Source organism: Amphiprion ocellaris, chromosome 1 (genome assembly GCF_022539595.1).
Source record: "Amphiprion ocellaris isolate individual 3 ecotype Okinawa chromosome 1, ASM2253959v1, whole genome shotgun sequence".
NCBI lineage: Eukaryota > Metazoa > Chordata > Actinopteri > Pomacentridae > Amphiprion > Amphiprion ocellaris.
In genome coordinates, this window is record NC_072766.1 from 64,447 (window position 1) to 77,078 (window position 12,632).

Genomic DNA, 12,632 nt, shown 5'->3' on the forward strand with positions numbered 1-12,632 from the left:
GGACAAAGAAGAACAATCTGGATGTGAAAAACCCTGAAAATGCTGTAATTTGACAGAATCCTGGGCTTTACGAAGTGATCAGAGAGCCAAGTCATCCTGGAAGCTGTGAGGAAGTTTGACGGCAGCTAGAGCCGGAGATTGGAAATATTTCAAACTTATTTCTGTCTGAGCATCAATCTGCTATTAGCTGCTGTTGGTTGTGTTAATCTAATCAGCCTCCACTTTTCTACACAGTGAGAAAACTAAAATACAAACAGTACAGTGTTAAATGTGAATTTAGTTTAAAACCAGTTTGATTTGTCATCCTGCGGGTCAAAATTGACCCGTTTTAAAGTTTGAAAATGTGAAAAAATATATATATATATATTTTCACGGTGAAACTTCTGATGTCCACATTTTCAACGTTTTTGGGAAATTTTTGAACATTTTTTGGTGAGAAAAAAATGTTAAAAAAGTTTCTTAAGAACATTCACAAAAAAAACAACCAAAATCCAGCGAATTTCACTGGATTTTGGTTGATTTTTATGTGAATGTTCTTAAAGAAAATATTAGAAGTCCAAATTTTTATTTATTTTTTTTTTTTTTTTTTTTAAAAATAAATCTTTTAAGGGAAACTTTTAAGGAATTATTGGAATTTTCTTCCTGAAGGTTTTACGAATTTTCAGAAATTTGGGGAATTTTTTGCTGAATTTTTGTTTTTTTTTCAGAAAAAGAAGCAATATTTTTTGGTGCCCATAAATGAAGACAACAGGAGGGTTAAGCACCTTATCAATGGAAGTAAGTGCCTTTAAACGGTGACATTTGGAAATATCTGTGTTTATTCTTTTTCATTCTCATATACGCTGGTTGTATGAGCTGTTTTCTTCTGCTCTGGCATGGCAGCGAGGCATCAGACACGGTAAACCTTGAAGATGTGCGGTATGCTTGGTATGCTTCATAGTCTGCTGCAGAAAAAGCCCCGGACACAGACGTTCACATTGGTTAACCAACGTTAACACTATCACAATGATATTTTCTATATTCACACCAACACCTGCTGGCTAATTACAGACAACCAAACAGTCAACATATCTGTGATCAGCTCCCTGACTTTGATGCTTCGTGTCGTCGGGTGTTTTGCCTATGAGCTCAAAGCGTTTCGTTTTGTTGTAAAAGCAGCAGCTAATGGCAGACGTGGAAAACAATTAGTGTCAGATGTTTTCTTCCTGTAGTAGTGCAGGACTCCCTGAGGGTGAATGCTTCAAACAGGAGAGGCAACAATGCAGGAATCACAGCAACGACGAACCAGAGCAGCAGATAATTCAGCAAAAAACTACAGCTGGTAAACTCTGTGGATTTAAACTCTGATCAGACCAGTCTGCTGAGATTAAAACTAACTGCAGTCATCATTATGTTCAATGTAAACTTTTATCTTTTCAAGTGTTATTACCAAATCCCTCTAGACCAGGGGTGTCCAACATGCGGCCCGCGGGCCAAAAGCAGTCCTCCAGAGGGTCCAATCCAGTCCTGAGAGTGTAAAAATTCCAGAGAAGACAGTGGCAGGGGCAGTGGTGGCGCAACGGTTAAGTCTCTGGACTACTGATCAGAAGGTCAGAGGTTCAAGCCCTGATGTGGCCACTGTTGGGCCCTTGAGCAAGGCCCTTAACCCTTCCTGCTCCAGGGGGCGCTGTACCGCGGCTGACCCGTCGCTCTGACTCCCCCAATTGGGGAGAGATGCAAAAATCAGAATTTCCCCTCGTGGGATTAATAAGGGATGATAAATAAAATAAATAACTGCAGATTGTAAATTAGTAAAACTATAAATATAAAATCATTTCTAGACCATGACAAGTTGTTTGATCATAAAGTAAAATACTAGATTGTTCATTGTTCTTTTGTCGTTTTGTGTCTCGTGTTTGTAATATTTTGTCTTGTTTTCTTGTTTGACTTTTGCCATTTTGTGTCTTGTTTTTGTTGTTTGGTTTCTCGTTTTTGTCTTTTTGTTTCCTTTTTGTCTCGCTTGTATTTTTTCTTATTTTTGTCATTTTGTGTTTTTCTTTATTCATTGTTTTCTGTATTGTTTGCTTCGTTAGTCTACTTTTTTGTGATATTTTGTCTTGTTTCTGTTTATTGTCTGACTTTTGTTTTTGGTCTCATGTTTTTGTCATTTTGTTTCCTTTTGTCTCGTTTGTGTTTTGTGTCTTATTTTTGTCATTTTGTGTTTCACTTTTTTCATTGTTTAGAGCATCGTTTCACAAAAAAAAAATTTGTGAATGCTCTTAAGAATTTTTTTTGCACTTCTTTTTTCCACCAAAAAATGTTCAAAAATTTCCCAAAAATGTTGAAAATGTGGACATCAGGAGTTTCACTGTGAAAATATATCTATTTTTTCCACCTTTTATAACTTTAAAATGGGTAATTTTGACCCGCAGGACAACACAAGGGTTAATCCTGTTGTTCAATCATGGCTTATCTGTACAGAATCTGTTTTACTACAACAGGAACAGGTAATCTGACGGCGTGGCTTTGTACTGAGCTTCTTGTTGTAATTTGTACCCCTTCTTAAAACAAGTCACAGTCTCTCTTGTGTTCTGCAGCCTTTAAAATCCCTGGCACTGCTTAAAAGGACAGAGCTAAAACACAATATCAACAGTGGAAGAGAAAGAAGCTCTCATGAGATCCCTCCTCTCCCCGAGCTGGACATCACCATGGCGCTCTTTCTCTCCCCGCTTTTCAAAGTAACACTGCCAACGTAATTTTCCATGAAAGCTGCTCCATTTATCAAGGCCAGTGGCACGTCGAAGAAGCTGACGAATGCCTCACTCCTCTAGATTTGTATAATGAGAGGTGGGAGAGTGAGACGCACTCAGAGGTGGTTAGTGCTTGTACGAAGGAAGCAGAGATGATTTATTCAGGATCTGAGAGCCGGTGCTTTGGGGAGCTTTAACTTAGGACACAGACAACGAAGCCATGCTATCACACCTCTACAACGCACTGATTAATGCTTGGATTACACTACGCTAGTTCTTACAGAGTAATGAGGGGAACACACTTTCACATTTTCTTCCCATGAGTAACCGTCTTCTCAGATATTGGTTTGCTGCATTACTTTTAATAAATATACAATCATATATATAGCATAGCTGTATACACGTTCTTTATTTCCTTATATTATCTACGCACATCGATGGAAAAAGGACAGAAATGAAAGAGGGATGAGCCGAAGGTGTAACATCCCATAAGCAGGTGAGTCTGATGCCCTGATCCTGACATGAAGGAACAATAATCTGGCCTGTAGACGGTGAGCACTGCAATGAACAAACGCATCCACACAGCTGCCAAACAGTTCATTTTCTTACATCAGCCTGAGAAAATTCACCACAGAGACGCCATGGTTTGAGTTTAAAGAGTCAGAGAAATAGAATATCTGATGCTAATTAACTGTAACTAGCCGTTTTTGACATGTTAGCTTACAGTGGTGGTCTGTTTAACCCGTTTCGTCCTCATTTATGAGCACCAAAAAATATTGCTTCCTTGTCTGAAAAAAAATCCAAAAATTCAGCAAAAAAATTCCCCAAATTTCTGAAAATTTGCAAAATCTTCAGGAAGAAAATTCCAATAATTCCTTAAAAGTTTTATAAAAAAAAAAACCCAAAGTTGGCAAGAAAATTCTTGTCAATATTTTCAAAAAATTTGTAAAAATCTTCCAAAAAAATCCTAAAAATATCTAAAGTGATTCCATATATATCAGTAAAACTTCTAATATTTTCTTTAAGAACATCCACATAAAAATTAACCAAAATCCAGCAAATTTGCTGGATTTTGGTTGATTATTTTTCTGAATGTTCTTAAAGAAACATTTTTAACATTTTTTTTTCCCACCAAAAAATGTTCAAAGATTTCCCCAAAATGTTGAAAATGTGGACATCAGAAGTTTCACTGTGAAAATTTTTTTTTTTTTCACATTTTTAAACTTTAGAACGGGTCAATTTTGACCCACAGGACGACACAAGGGTTAAGGTGCTACCTTTAATGTGAGTTACTACTTTAGCTCAGTGGCCAAAGATGAACTGCAGGTTGTGACGTTTATAACAAATGAACAGGATGAAGGCTGGTAAAGTGCATTCAGTAAATGACGGTATTTATCAACACTGGAGGGTTTTAGCCACAGTATTTATATCAGGTTAAGTTCTGCTGTTTGTAATACCTTCGTGTCTTGCTATGTTATCAGCTAGTTTGGTTAATCTCTAGAATTAATAACTCTGTAGGATCTTCAACATGCATTATAGCTGCATAAAGTAGTTTCTTTAATTTATTGTTGGCTTTTATCACTAATAATGTGACTACTCAGGTAAAAATCACATCTTAACAACCCTACAGGGTCCTGACTGTTTATTCGTTTCCTAACGCCACTCATAATCAGTTTAACTGCAAAACACTTTGGTGCTTTAGTCTTCGACGTGTTACATTGAAATGTTGGCTCGACCTAACTTTACTATTTTATCTTGTAAATGTCTGCAAATCTATTTAATTGTTTGAACTAGTTTTCTTTATTGGTTTAACCTGACATTTGCTTTATTGCAAAGCACTTTGGAAGGAAGTTTCTCAAAGGCACCATACAGACAAAATTATGATTAATATTATCAACACTCAGTCCCTCCAGGAATTTGTGATATAGCGATCGCAACAATTAACGCAAATTCAACCAATCTCTAGAACAGCGTTACTTGTAAACCAACAACCAAGCAAGGAAAGGATGGTTTTACGTTGCTGACACCAGGTAAAAACATACTTTAAAAAGGTGTTGATAGCGTTAAAAAGCAACGCTATTCTAAGGTAAGAAACGATAAAATGAACATAATCCATCTTCAACCAATCTCCATGAATTCTGTGTGACCTTGCAATTCTGTCCAATCACTGCAGATTTTCCACCATTTTGTCCCGCCTCCCGTGAGTTCCACCAATCATAGCAGTCCTAAACGTAATGCACGTACGTCACTGAATTCACTTCCTGTTTCTGGTCTGAAGATGCAGGTATGTCCCATTCTAATGTCTCTCATTTACCAACAAAAATTACTGCTAAAGACGGTGAAAAACAATTCCTTTCTTTCTTCCGTTCTTCACCAAAGCAGAGCTAAACTGTTTTACACCCGTGAAATATTGTGGTGGAAAACAAATGAAAACCATCCACTGACAAACACTTTTCTACCACCAAACATATCAGGAAAACGTCTGAAAGGAGCGGAAACAGACCAGACAGATCACCGTGATGGAAGCTGTTGATCCAGATCTGTTGGAGCTCTGAAACAATGAAGGGAAGTTAGATTCATTATTCCTCCAAGGAACACGGTGGAGTTCTGTGACGATCGGCGTGAATCATTCCTCTGGTAGCAACATTACTCAAACAGACCAACGGATTTGGAGGAAATTTTCAGGGAAAGTCAGAAATGACACAAGGACCACGTGATTAGATTCTGGCAGTGATGCAGCTTAAAGTCTGGATCCACGGACTGGTCAAAGATTTCCCATTGAGATAGCGGCACGGCGTCTGATAGCGGCACTGTAACCATGACAAGTGAACGCTACCTCAGCTGCCTGCTGATGATCACATCATTGTGATCCTACTACAAATCTACCACTGTGGACGTATTGGAAATAATACAAGGAAAAACTGATTAAATTGTGGGGGTGTTTCTGAATCCCATCAATTCCAGCCACCTGCTACATATTTAGGTCACGTGATTTGGTATCCGTACATAACGTACACATGCAGAACACACACCTGTACTCAGTGCAATGGGTGGGTACATCTATATTAAATGGTGCCGTGATTTGTGCCACGACTTTATTTCAAGATTTCAGCCGTCAGAAATGATACGACTGAGCGGCCTTCGGCTTTCTGGTTTTACTTTATGGGTCAATCTATAACTGAGGGACTTCTGAAGTCCATGGGATATATCTGCATACATTTCTATTAAAAGTAAAAAAAACTAATGTTTTTATGTTCACTATGATCATGTCTTTACAAATTCCATCATTATTTATTATGGAAACAATCAATTATTAATAAAAAATGGCTGGATATCACTAAAATGTCAACTAAATAAGCGTCTGAATTTAATACCAACCACCTTCTAATGAGCTAAACAATAATAAAATGAGCTGATTCAGAAATAGTTGGGATTGTGTTCTTTTAAGGTGAGATAATCATGACAGATATTTCTTTTTTGGCAATATATCACAGTTTGTATGGAAAATAACAAATTAAATCCCTTTCTACTAAGTTCCCTGTTACAAAAACACCTCTCCAGGAAGTGTGTTAATTCCAGATCACATGACCTGCTCATTTTGTTTCTTTTTTTGTGTTTTTGTGGTTGTTTTGTATGTCTTTGTGCTCATTTAGTTTCTTTTTTGGTCATTTTCAGATCATTTTGTGGGCATTTTAGGTCTTTTTCTGGTAATTTTTTGCCCTTTTGTGGCTGTTTTCAGTCTGTTGTAATTTTAGGTGTTTTGTAGTTATTTTGTGTCTCTCGTCATTGTCTGTCTTTATATGATAATTATGTGTCTCATTGAATCATTTAGTGCTTTCTGTGGTCATTCTGTGTCTTTTTTGGTCATTTTGTGTTTCGTTTTCAGTTTATGTAGATCATATCCACATGTTGTGCTTCTAAACACCGCTGCTGTTGTCGGGTAGACGCTGCTGGGCTTTAACTGCCAGCAGTCATATAAACACGAGGCAGATTTGTCTGACATAATGCTCTACTAGTTTTCCTCCTTGTTCTCTCTGGTCTAAATTCACCATCTAATTATCTGTATCTGCTCGCGTCAGATATTCTGTCACACGTGTTGAGCCATTTCTTTGTATCGCCACCACATCTCCATGGACGTCGTCAAAGCAGCAGTGGAGGATATTTTGGCAGCCTGTCATTCTGCCTGTCAAAATAGCCTTCTGGATCTCCTCTCACTTTGCCCAGAGAGCTCACATCACATCTGAACTGTGGTTTAGCTGTGGCTGTGAGCAATTCAAGCAATAAAAATGTTGATTTTTGTAGAAAAGGAAATCGAAACCTGTCTTATTTTTTCTTTTTTTAAAAAATATATTTACTGTTGCTCTGTAAGAAAGAAAAATCTCTTGTGTTCTTTGTCGTTTTGTGTTTCCTTTTTTGTCCCGATCGTGCTTTTTGTCTTATTTTTGTCATTTTGTGTTTTGCTTTATTCATTGCTTTGAGCATCGTTTTTGTTTTTTGTCTTGTTTGTGTTGTCTATTTTTTGTCGTTTGCCATTTTTTGTCTTGTCTGTCATTTTTTTGTCTCTTGTTTCGTGTCATTTGTCTCATCTTCTTTTTTGTCTCGTTTTCGTCATATGTGTCTCAATTTTGTAATATTTTGTCTTGTTTTTGTTGTTTTGTGTTTTTTTGTCGTTTTGATCATAAAATAAAATACTATATCGTTCAGTTCCAGATACCAGTGACAAAATGCTGTGTTTTCTTGAATGTGAACAGTTTTAGAACGTACTTTTTTGCACTAAAACAAAGGAAGATGTGGAGTTGTGATTGTTTATAGGTGATTATGCTGTAATTTTACTGGTCCGGCCCTGAATGTGGAACCTGAACTAAAATGAGTTTGACCCCCTGATTTAGTCTGAATCAGGAGGATATTCAATAACTAAAATAACTGCAGCTTTAGTGGGATCCAGTTAGCAGACTACATGCAGCATATTCTTTATTTTTTGAGGTTTAAGTTTCAGAACCTTGCTCCAAAAAACATCCGACTGTGGCTTTTCAAATGTGTATAAGCAGCGATAATAAACCTCAGTGGTGTCTGCACCAGGTTAGGATCCATTCTGGCTATAAGTGCACTTTACTTTGCTTTCTTCCTTTTCATCATGTCATCAAATATTGGTTTCCCTATGTCGAGGAAGGCATGACAAACGGGCTTACACAGAACAAATGACAGATCATGTTTATGTGTCATTTATAAATACACAGTATATGCACACCTCGTTTGGATGTTTTTGAGGTGAATGTATTTTTTTACACTTCCATTAAGTGGGGTTGCTAACCTAAAAACTGCTCTTCAAGCCAAAATGGATGCGGTGCAATCACATCCTTACTGTCGACGTCATGTTTTCAAGGATACATTTCACCAGCTTGTTGTTTGAAAGCAGTTGTGACCTCGCTCCTTTTATTCAGCGCTTCTCCCTCAAAAGCCTCGTCATTCTAAATACATTATGATGACAAAGACTTTCCTGAAATTTCCAAGGAGGCTGTGCGGCCGGCATTCCTGACTGGGTGTCCTGGATTTAAGGAATCAAACAGGCTTCCTCCCAGCCCTTCCCCCACGCCACTTCCAGAGCAGCAGGAAAAACGAGGAAGGCATGCTCTGCAGCAGCTCCATCCCCCACACCGCTCCAGCAGGCATCGCTGGGGCTTTGGGATTAAGAATGGAACACGATGACAGACAAAAACAGTCCTCAGCACCTCCCTGCTCTGCCGTCTTTTACACGGCAGCAGCATGAAAAGGCTGCACAATAGAACAGCGATAGATCGACTGAGCCAACAAGATAAGTGTGGGTGAAGAGCTGCACCGTCTGGAGATTGTTCTGGTGTCAGCACAGAAATTATGTGGAGAAAAAAAAAGTGGAACACGATTTGACATTTACTTAACTTCACAGGCAAAATGTGATGTATACAGCTGACAGTGTCTATTACAGACGTGTCCAACATGAGGCCCGTGGGCCAAAAGCGGTCCTCCAGAGGGTCCAATCCGGCCCTCAAAGTGTAAAAATTCCAGAGAAGACATTAACTGCAGATTGTAAATTAGTAAAACTATAAATTTAAAATAATTCCTAGACCATGACAAGTTGTTTGGATCAGAAAGTAAAATACTAGATTGCTCATTGTTCTTTTGTCATTTTGTGTCTCATTTTTGTAAAAGTTTGTGTTTGTCTTATTTTTGTCATTTTATGTTTTGCTTTATTCATTGCTTTGTGTATCGTTTTTGTCATTTGTCTACTTTTTTGTCATTTTGTTTCTCACTTTTGTCATTTTTTGTCTCATTTTTGTTTTTTGTCCATTTTTTTGTTCCTTTGTAACTTTTTTGTCTAATTTTTGTCTCTTTTTTTGTTTTGTGTCATTTGTCTAATTTTTTTTGTCATTTTGTTTCTCGCTTCTGTCGTTTTTTGTCTCATTTTTGTAAAATTTTGTCGTGATTTTGTTGGTTTTTTTTTGTCATTTTAAAAGTAAAATTCTCTCTGGTTCAGTTCCAGGTGACTAAATGTTGTGTTCCTTTGTCGACACTCTGTGACCTGGAAGTTGTAATGTGGAAATGATAAACTGAGGCTGAATGTTGATGAAATTGAACTTATTTTTCTTAACAAATGTCAGGTTGTTCATGATTTTTTGTAGAAAGATAATTCCTTAAATGTGAACATTTTTGCACTACAACAAAAGAACCATTAGGAGTTGTGGTTATTTCTAGGTTATTCTGCTGTAGTTTTACAGGTCTGGTCTACTGGAGATCAAACTGGACTGAATGTGGAACCTGGACTGGAATCAGTTTGATTCTTGTGGTCTATTATAGTCCAGCCTGACTCATGTGACGTACAGAGCACTTTCCTGGCTAACTGCAGCTGATGTTGGTTGGGTTGAATTTAACTTGGACCGCATAAGAAATGTTAAAAACACAAATATGCCTCCTTTTTAACGGATCGAGTCTCTGCTGGCATGAAGGGAGAAGAACAGCAGCACTGTGTGAGTCGTTTCCTGTAGCTGCTCTCAGCATCGTATTTGTCAAGGGTGCCCTTATTCATGGTGTGGTAATAAAAGAGAAAACAGCAGTCGGTCTTTTTTATGCATCACATGTCAGACAGCTTCAGGGAACGCAGAGCATCTCCAGGCTGACTGGAACAGCAACAAGAAGCCTACAGCATTTGGGTTTATTGTAGTAATTCATACTATCATCATTAACCCTCCTGTTGTCTTCATTTACAGGCACCAAGAAATACTGTTTCCTTCTCTGAAAAAAAATCTAAAAATTCAGGAAAAAAATCCCCCAAATTTCAGAAAATTTGCAAAACCTTCAGGAAGAAAATTCCAATAATTAATTAAAAATGTCCCTGAAAAGTTTTATTTAAAAAAAATAAATAAATAAAAAATCCCCCAAATTTGGCAAGAAAATTCTTGTAAATATTTTCAAAAAATGAGTAAAAATCTTCCCAAAAAAATCCTAAAAATATCTAAAGTGATTCCACTTTTCCAGTATATATTTGTGAATGTTCTTAAGAAACATTTTTAACATTTCTTTTTTTCCACCAAAAAATGTTCAAAGATTTCCCAAAAATGTTGAAAATGTGGACATCAGACGTTTCACTGTGAAAATATGTTTTTTTCTACATTTTCAAACTTTAAAACGGGTCAATTTTGACCCGCATGACGACACGAGGGTTAATCGACTGTCAGTAATTTAGCTCCCAAATACAACCAGGAATTAATAGTTCCTCTTAAAGAACACAAAGCCGTTCCCAGACTAATAACCTGTAACACAACATCACACAAACCTACACATCACAAGAGAGTAGAAAGGAAAAATGTACCTTCTCATTCTTCACCTTCTTTAACGTCTTGCATTCAGTACTACCATTCTCCACGTCCTCGGGTTCAGTTTTCGCGGTCAGTGCTGGTACTATCCCAACAGGTTCAAGTGCAATATTCCCCATTTGACTGGCATCAGCCAAGTCTGTTGATTGTGTGTTCTCAAAGGATGTGTTACGACTATTCCCCAGAGCAACTTGGGCTTGAGACACGACATCCTTCTCTGCGACACCTATCGCCACGACCGGGGCGCCATCTGTTTTGTCCTTCTTACTTTTCCCACTAGCCCCTTCCTTCTCCTTTTTCCCACTGAGAACACCTCTGGAGGCTTTGCCCCCTTTTTCCATGTTTTTCCCAGCGGTGGAATTGTTGCCGGCAGCCGCTGCGCTCGCTGCCGTGCCAGTCGGCTCGCCTTGAGTCCGTCCTGTGGTTTCTTTTTTGCCCCCATCTCCAGCTGAAGCTTTGCTACTATTGTCTTTAGAGTTCTTGCTGCGCTTGTATTTGGATTTGCTCTCCTTGCCTTGAGAGCCAGACACTGGACTAACGAACCGGATGTTGTCGGGCAACGCTGCCACTGCACTGGGTGGTGCCGCCATGCCGTCCTTGGTGCCAGACATCTCAAGTTTGTCCTTCTCTAAGTCAGCGTCAAGGTCAATAATCAGATTTCCAACACCAATATCCCACTCATCCCCGCTGTCATAAGTGTCCACCGCATTAGAGTCCACACCTTTCCCGCCTGCAGTGCCACCACTTAGGGACATTTTAGTGCCAACGGCCCAGGATTGCCTCAGTGAGCTCCGACACCCTCTTACTCGGCTGGGACTTGGGGACTAGGGTTAGAGAATCCTCACGGTCTACTCGTTCCTGTCCCATTTAACCACATTTTGTCCTAGAAAGGAATGAGAAAAGAAGACACGTTAATCTCCTAAGTCAGTGGTACATCTCCTCCATCACAGAACGCAGCATTTCACTGGATACACCACAAAAAAAACGTTTGATCACGAGCCAGTAATTCTCTGATGATCACTGTGCAAGCCGCTATGGTAATACCCACTGGTGTGACAGCTCCGCTCTGAAACCTTCTCTTCATAATCACTTCCCACAGTCGTCATGGCAACCATGGGAAATGTACCCTAAATCCTGCTTTGACAGCCAAGGTGGCCCCACTGTTCTGAATGACTGGCTCTCTTTTCACCAGGAGCCGCTGATAAACACTGAGTAGCCGGCCTCAACACTCCACATGGTTTACGGCGTTGCCGCTTTTCAACTCAACTGGCATTAACAGGACAGCTTAAATCAGGGGTGTCGAACACTTTTTGACAAATATATCGCATGAATTTAAGGATGCAAATTGTTTTAATCGACATAGATGGTTGTTGTTTCTCACTTTAGAATAGTGTTGCTTTTTAACCGACAACTAAGTCAGGAAAAGATGATAAAAACCATCTTTTTCTGACTTAGTTGTTGGTCAAAAAGTAACGCTATTCTAAAGTTTTAATCAACTACTGCAGGGGTGTCCAACATGCGGCCCGTGGGCCAAAAGCGGTCCTCCAGGGGGTCCAATCCAGCCCTCAAAGTGTAAAAATTCCAGAGAAGACATTAACTGCAGGTTGTAAATTAGTAAAACTATGAATTTAAAATAATTTGTAGACCATGACAAGCTGTTTTGATCAGAAAATAAAATACTAGATTGTTGTTTTCATGCCTCGTTTTTGTAATTTTTTGTCTTGTTTTTGTCCTTTTTTTGTCAGACTTTTGTGGTTTTGTCTCATGTTTTTGTGGTTTTGTCTCATGTTTTTGTCGTTTTGTGTTTCCTTTTTGTCTTGCTTATATTTTTTGTCTTATTTTTGTAATTTTTTGTTTTGCTTTATTCGTTGTTTTGTGTATCGTTTTTGTCACAGTTTTTTTTGTCTCGCTTGTGTCATTTGTATAACTTTTTGTGGCTTTTTTGGTTTTGTTTTGTGTCATTTGTCTCATTTTTGTAATTGTCTGGTTATTGTTATTTTTTGTCTGACTTTTGATGTTTAGCTCATGTTTTTGTCATTTTGTTTTGTCTTTTTTT

The 12,632-nt window shown here is 38.4% G+C and overlaps 1 protein-coding gene across 1 annotated transcript in view; it reads right to left on the reverse strand.

Moving 5' to 3' along the window:
- The window catches only part of LOC129348986 (zinc finger protein 609), a 120,263-nt gene that overhangs the window by 63,951 nt on the left and 43,680 nt on the right, over positions 1-12,632 (reverse strand). The window contains exon 2 of the mRNA XM_055010900.1: positions 10,573-11,459. Within this exon, the coding sequence (XP_054866875.1) occupies positions 10,573-11,331 (759 nt within the window). The 5' untranslated portion in view covers positions 11,332-11,459. The remainder of the gene's footprint in view (positions 1-10,572; positions 11,460-12,632) is intronic.